The sequence below is a fragment of the Cavia porcellus genome, unplaced genomic scaffold (genome assembly GCF_034190915.1).
Source record: "Cavia porcellus strain 051 isolate PalLab524CR breed Dunkin Hartley unplaced genomic scaffold, mCavPor4.1 scaffold_1, whole genome shotgun sequence".
Taxonomy (NCBI): Eukaryota; Metazoa; Chordata; class Mammalia; order Rodentia; family Caviidae; genus Cavia; species Cavia porcellus.
This window is the reverse complement of record NW_026947484.1, coordinates 110057513-110065344: the sequence shown is the minus strand read 5'-3', so window position 1 is coordinate 110065344 and position 7832 is coordinate 110057513. Positions and strand designations below refer to the sequence as shown.

At 40.6% G+C, this 7832-nt stretch overlaps 1 protein-coding gene across 1 annotated transcript; it reads right to left on the bottom strand.

Annotated features, from left to right (window-relative positions):
- Positions 1 to 1182: 1182 nt before the first annotated feature.
- Positions 1183 to 3232, bottom strand: Kplce (KPRP N-terminal and LCE C-terminal like protein). Its single transcript, XM_063233022.1, has 2 exons — positions 3110 to 3232; positions 1183 to 2276 (listed from the first exon to the last, which is right to left on the bottom strand). The coding sequence occupies exons 1-2, from the start codon at positions 3221 to 3223 to the stop codon at positions 1383 to 1385; spliced, it is 1008 nt and encodes a 335-aa protein (XP_063089092.1). The 5' UTR covers positions 3224 to 3232; the 3' UTR covers positions 1183 to 1382.
- Between the last annotated feature and the right edge of the window lie 4600 nt (positions 3233 to 7832).

Genomic DNA, 7832 nt, shown 5'->3' with positions numbered 1-7832 from the left:
GGTAACTAGTGACTTGATTTTGACCTATAAGATTCTGTACTAATAATATTTAATATAACTTATGAAATTTTTATAATTTTAAAATAATCAATATGGAAAGCATCACATGGTCACATTAATTGCAGAATAAGCAGTATTCATTTCTTCATACCCTGCAGGTACCACTTGGTGGTAAAGAGGAGCAGAAGTCTCCAGGTATGGGTGTTCCTGCCCGAAGGAAAATCTAGTAACTAGGGTGAATCCCAGGACGTTTGGATGGAGAGGTATAATATGATTTGCCAAGGCTCATTTTTTTTTTAGATATTCAAAGGCAGTGGAGCATTGTAAGTAACCTTCTGTAGTGTCCTAGGGTAAATCAGAGATTTTGTTAGAAGCACAGTATTCCACATGCTCATTCATTCATTTATTTATGCATTCACCCAAGCACAGCATCTCCCATGCACCAGGTCTTGTGGGACTGGTTTAAACAGTAATTGTCTCTATGCTTTTTTTTCTTACTTTGTGAATTTTAGAGTTTCTAGTTATAAACGTCCACTTAGAAGAGTTCACTCTGAAACCCTCCGGAGTTAGACATGTGATGGAAATAGAGATGCCAATGATGATGGGCAACTGACCTTGGAGAGTTCCTGGCATCTTCCGCACAAGGGAATCTGGGTCCCACATTCTTTATTTACTGCCAGGCTCACCTGAACCGTATCTACCCATTTCAAGGGAATTCTATCTTCTTTAGGCCAACGTTTTATGAGGCAAATTTATTAGATGAAAAAATGGAATCCGTAAAGTCCACTATGGGTTCAGGTCTCCTGAACAGCACCAGAGCTGTCATCAAATAGTGCTCCTGAGAAGATTTGGCTTTTACAATCTTACCAGCATCCAGAAAGATAAATTCAAGAGATTATGCTAACCAACCATGCTGCCAGGAGGGCTTGTGGTAGCCTAATCTTCAACTTAAACTAATCAGGGAATAAAAATAAGGCAGTCCTCAATCCAAAAATCTCCATCTACTAATTTGCACAGGGAAATTTGTTTGAAACATTCTAGAAGGTAAATTTACTAGCTTGGTCTACTTATTCATGTTCTTATAGATCTCTCTTCTAGAAAAAGAGTAAAAGAGCAAGCCAAAAGAGACTAGGATTGGAAAGCATAAATATGGATCAAAGAAATAGACTGGAAGTCACTGCATTACACTGAGAACTTTATTCTTGCCAAAGTTTGGGATTTGCGTTAACTGTAGCAGGATGCCTTGATAAAGAAGCAAAGTATGGAAGTAAATTGATGAGGTTCTACATAGCTAGGAATGAGAGGAACAGGGCTGGAGGCTGGTGATGTCTCAAAGGATGTAGCCTCGTGATGAATTCTGGAGCAAGTCTGCCCTTCTGTATTTAACAGCAGCAATCATCCTCATGGTCACAGCATGCAGGACCTCGGGATCTCATAGGGATAATTCCCAAACAGCAGCACCCCCCTGAGCCACAGCATCCTCCAGAACCACAGCACCCAGAACTGCAGCATCCAGAATTCTCACAGCAGCCAGACGATCCCGTGTTGCAGTCTTGGGGCCGCTGGATCCAACGTCTCAGGGGACTAACCCCGAAGGTCCGGGGGGCAAGACAGCAATAGCTGGTGGAACAGGGAGCAGAGCATGGATCAGGAACACAGCCCTGGGAGGCTGAATTGCTTGCAGAAGCTTGAGTGTAGTAGGTCTGACCAGAAGAAGGGTACTGGACATAATATGTCTGGGTCTGGCAGGGAGCTGGATATTTGACATAAGTTGTCTGGCATGGAGCTGGGTATTTCACATAAGTTGTCTGGCAGGGTACTGGGCACTTCACATACGTCATCTGGCATGGTGGTGGGCACTTCATATATGTCTTACAAGGAGCTGGGCATTTCACAAAGGTTTGGGTCTGGCAGGGAGCTGGGCCCTTCACATAGGTTTGAGTCTGGCATGGAACTTGGTATTTCACATAGGTTGGAGCTGGAGCTGGAGCTGGAGCTGGAGCTGGAGCTGGAGCTGGAGCTGGAGCTGGAGCTAGAGCTGGATAATTCGTGAAGGGTTGAGCCTGGCCAGAAACAGGGCCTGTCACACAAATAGTTTGAGCATGGCAGGGAGCAGGGCCCATCACACAGACAGTTTGGGTGTGCCTTGGAGTCTGGCTTTTCACAGAGGCACCACTGGCAGCTTGTGTAGCCCCCAGCCCTGAACCTCTCACACAGGAAGGAAAAAACTGTGGCTGTTTCTGCTGGTCACACATCTTGCTGTGGTTATGCAAAATCTGAAAAGAAAAGCTTCATAAGCACCACAAAAGCAGGCAGGTTTCCAGGGAGACCTGCAGAATGCTCTCAGATAAAAGGATCTCTCAGCAGTGGGGCCTTTTAGGAAGTTCATGGAGACTCAAGTTTTGTATGCTAACACTGGAGTGGACTCAGAGCCAGAGATTCTAGGTTCATCTCTTGTATGTTTACCTGGCTGTGTGACTTTAGACAGGGTCACTGCTCACTTGTCCGGCTCAGTTTCCACAAGAGAAAATGAAGAGTTTAAAAAGACAGTGTTTACATTTCAACCCAACTCTCCATGTTTCTTCCCTTCTTAACTCATTTCAGTGTCTGGATTATGAATTATCCCCATAAACTATTACTCTCTAGCTTATTTTTCCTGCCACTAAATCCAAGAAGCTCTCCTTCTTCATCCTGCACAATCATGCAGTAACCCAGGAAGGCAGGTTTCTGTTAACTGATCCTGAACTAATGAGTTGCAAAATGAGCTGGACAAGGAGCAAAGCCAAGGTCAAAGTTGAACAAATTTCTACCATTTCTTCCCGGATCAACTAGATACCGATTCTCCTCATTAGTAAATGAACCCAAGACTGTACAAATGCAGGCATAGAGGGAGAATGAGGAACCAGTGCTCTAAAATCCCTTCCTAGACAGACCAACCAGCTCAGTACCCTCCTCGCCCCTTCATCTTGTGTCCCAGGCACTGGGCTCTCTGCTGACTGACCATCCCTTCCTTCATGGGTGTCCTCAGTTATCCTTTATCTCAGTTACCCACATCAACCTTACACAGACTGTGTCTTGCCAAGTCCCTATCCCAAGTATGGGGACTTACCTTCTTTTCTAGTAGGAATAAAACTGCAAGAGGCAAAGATCCAAGACACTGGCAGTTGGAGAGACTTTTTATAGGGCAGCAATGAGGCAATTTAATGGCATCTAAATGAAGCATCAAACATCATGAGGAGGAGGACTGCTGTTGCATTGGCAAAATTCCTCCCCAGTAGACCTGGCTCTTCAGTCAGAGGCAGGGCATGTCTCTGCTTGACAATGAAGTTCCTAACTTGAGATAAGTGATTCCAGCTTGTGTCCTACATAAAAAGATGTGAAGTCCATCTTCTTTTCCAGACATTATGAATAATACCTGTGCATCTGTCCCTAGTCAAACTGTTTCAAGACACTTGGTTCTTCAAGGTCAGATTTGCCCCAGTGGTCTCTGGCTCAATGTGGCATCAAGGCTTCCAAGGAATAGATTGTTCCATGAACCAACATGTTATTCTAAGATTATTTGGGAAACTGGTTGGGTGCTTGTTAAGACACCCATCTCTATGTCTACACTGTTTCCTCAGATTTTTCATGTTCTCTGATCTCTACCACCTTCACCTTCATATCCCTCACTCCCGGGAATCAATTCCGCACAACCCAGGGTTGGAGGAATTCCAGAGAAATGAACACTGTGTGATAACAGTAATAGTATAGTCTAACATGAACTTGAATGTTTTCTGTGTACCAGGAAATTTATGAGGCAGATATATTTATAGGTTACAAGAGTGGCCCAGAAAGATTGAGACTTTTTTTCGTCAACCAAAACAAGTGAGGACAGCAGAATTTAAGCGTAGCCAATGTGCTTTTACAGAGCTGATCTTTATCTATATGTTGTCTTTCATGTCTGAATGTAGGGTCGACCTTGAATCTTTGTCATCTTCCCTTTCTCCAAAGCAGTCAATATAGAAGAAGTGGAAATAATATCTATTGAGCACTTGCTGTGTGGCAAGAATTTCTCTAGTCTTTTCCCCTACATTTAATCTCTGCAGTAATCTTATGAGGTAGGCTGTGTTCACCCCATTTTTTAAAAAACTGTTTACCTTTTGTTAGCCCATTTTTTTATTCATGCAGTTTGAAATCATTAGAGTAGTTACATGTAGCTTGTCTTTTTATTTTACTCATCATCCCCTTGTGTTCTCCTTTCCTCTCTCACTGGCTCTCCTGTCCTCTTTTTCACACTTTTCGATATTATGTGTCTTAGCTCATGTTGTGGCATATAATGTTTACATTAATTAAAATTATTATGTTCCTGTATGTGATGTATTTTTATTCCTATTTTCACTTCTCCTCCTCGTCACCCCTCACCTCTATTCTCTTGAACCACTTCCTTATTGCAAAAGATCCATCCCTCTGATCCTTTGTATACATCCTATCCTATGTTATTTTCTTTGTATTTGGCCTCACTCAAGTGAAAAATGCCATATGATATTTAAACTCATGTGACTCATTTTTTCACTCAATATTGTATCTTCCAGATACATCTATTTTCCTACAAGTGTCTCAAGTTTCTCATTCTTTGCAGTTGAATAGTATTCCGTTATATATAATAACACATTTTGTTTATTTAATCATCTATTAGTAGGTATACTGGTTGCTTCTAGGAATTTAGCTATTACAAACTGTGCTACTACAAACATTGACATGCAACTGTCATGGTGTTTGGTAGTATTATGACAAGCTCTTTGAGGAAGATATTTAACAATGGGGATATCCGGATAATACGGAATTTCTAATTTCAGTAGAAATCTCCTACTGATTTCCATAAAGATTGCACTAGTTTACATTCCCACTAATGATAAAGATGTGTTCTCTTTTCACCTCAGCCTCACCAGTAATTTGTTATTGTTTGGTTTCCTAATTATTGTCATTATTTCCAGAGTAAGATCAAATTTTAGGATTATTTTAATTTGCATTTCTGTAATGGTCAAAGATGTTGAATATTCTTTTCATGTATCTGTTGACCATTTGTATTTCTTCCTCTCTGAAGTGTCTGTTCAAGCTTCTTGTCTATTTCTTGACTGGTTCATTAATTTTAGGTGGTTTAGCTTGTTTTGAGTTCTTTATATATTCTAGATATTGGTCCTCTGTCTGAGGAGCAGCTGATTAAAATTTTTTCCCATTCTATTGGTTGTATCTTCACTCTACTGAAGAATTCTTTTCCTGTACAGAATCTTTTTAGTCTGATATAACCCCACATGTTGACTCTTGCTGTATATCTTGCCAATTGAAGTTATTTCCTGCACTGATTTCTTGAGTTTTACCTGTTTTATCTTCCAAAAGGTTTAATGATTCTCTTTGAATGTTTAGATATTTGATCCATTTTGATTTTAATGTAGTATATGGTGAGACATAAGGACTCTGTTTCATTCTTCTGTAAACAGATAAACAATTTCCCCAATACCATTTGTTGAATAGGCTATCTTTCTTCTGACATATGCTTTTGGCTCCTTTGTCAAAGATCAAATAATTGAATATGTCGGGAGGTTTCTGTGTCATCAATTCTGTTCCACTGTTTCTGTAACATACTGTTTTCATCACTGTTGCTTTGTAATATAGTTTTAAGTTAAGTATTTATATTGGCTCCAATTTTACAGAAGAAGAAACTGAGACCAAGAGACCTACCTATTTCATGATGTCACTCTTTCTGATAGGTAACAGAACATCATTTATTAACCCGTCCAGTTTCAGAACTTATACTATTCTCACTGAGCCTTGGTGGGGTATCCATTATAGGAGCTTTTATTGAGCCTAAGGTTAGTAATTGTTCTAAAGTCACACCCTGAAATCACTTAGTCAAGACCCCAACAGGCCTCTCTGGTCTCTTAGGTAAAAGAGGTCCCTAACTTATTTTCTAAAATAAATTTTGAATTTCTTAGGACCCATAAGCTTTCAAACATTCAATTTCCTAAGCAAAGAAAATGGAATGCCTCACTAGCTTGCACATCCTCCTCTATCCCAAGTCAGTCTTTTTATTCTTTTCTTTTTGAGACAGGGTCTTGCTATGCAGTTCAGGCTGGCCTTGGGCTTACTTTGTAGCTAAGGCTGATATCAAACATGCAATAATCCTCCTGCCTCAGTCTCCCAAGTGGTAGGAGTACAGGCCTGGAACCCAAGCCAAGTCTTAAGTTCTGCCGATGAACAATCTGGAGAAAACAAAGGTATGTTCTTCCCCAGTTTGGAAATAGTCTTGCTTCGTCCTGACACTTCCCTTCTCCACTTAATGGATTTCATGCACTCTACAGTTTGCTCTGTATTGTCTACAAGTCCTTCACCCAAATAGATGGATACTAAAGGAAAGATATTGGCCCAAGCCACACCACGCTTGCTATCCAAAGTGTCCTATCTCAGCTGTTACCTAGGTGTGGTGCATTATGGAGATAAGGGGAAAGGAACAATTTCCTATTACAGTCAGACACATCACATAGTTCATCAAAGTTAGTTTTTGAAATAATGTCCCAAATAAAATGAATAGCAAGCGAACAATCTTCTTGAGCTCACATAGTTAAAACAATAGAGCTAGAATTTGAACCAATGTATAAGAGATTGCAAATTTGGATTGTTTTACCACCACAATATATTGCTTCTGGCATTAAGATCTGTGATGCTTTAGACACAACAATTTTTGGTCATCCAACAGACAGTCATTAAAGATTACAGAGGACTGTTCTGTAAAGACACTATATATATCCATAACCTAGCTGTTTGTGCAGTCATTCAAACTGAGTTATAGTTTTCATGTGATAGTAACTCTGGACAGTTAACTGTATATCTTCACAGGACCTGGGAAACACTAACTAATGAATAAACGTGTGTGCAGATAAGGATCTGCAGCAACCTCTGTCTTTGTGTGGTGAGTATCATCAATCTTGCTGTTAGCCATCTTGTGCCATCTGTGAGTTCTGATTGGCTCACTTCCTGCCTTCTGGGTCAAGTTATCATTAATGATTTTGACAGCCAGCAGCAACAACTCTGGTTAGAGATACTGACTCCATGTGCCTCCCAAATGGGTGGGTGAGTTGTGACCTACCCATTTCATAGGCCAGGGAGCCAAGGCATGGAGAAATCAGGTGATTGGTGTCAGTGCTGAAATGAGTCATAGGGTTATCCCCAAAAGTTTCCAGAACCTCCCTCCCATTTATATCCTGAGACGCAAGGTCATAAAATCACAGACTTATGGCCTCATGCAATGACAGTCCTCTAGACTCACAGGATAATTGGTAGACAGACTCATCTCTGAGGTGGAGGGGACTAACACAGGTCGTAGAGGCTGTCCTCTACCTTTGTTGTTTAGTATAATGGGCTCTCCTTAGGAAAATTTACTGATCTTTAAGTATTTTCTTCAGTACCTCTGGTTGCCTTGTTTCAGAATTCACTATCTCAATAGTCAAGAACTATCTACTACATTGTAACTCAGGTCCTTTAACATCATCACTCATAGATCCTCCTATGCCTGTGGTAAATACTGAAACTAGAACAAGTGAACTTTCCTTTCTACTTTGATGCATCACATATGCAAAAGATTGTAACCTGTTACATTAAACTCTGGTCACAGATGCCACTGACTTCCACCCTTCTCCATCACAGAAAATTGTTCTAGAAGCTGCAGAGGTTGAAATCATGGCTTCTAAAATGTCATACCTGGGCTCTCTGCAAACGCAGAAAAAAGAAAATTATTTCGTTTCAGAGTTCTGATTGAACACAGCTATCTGACAAATTCTAAAACTGCAAATGGGATC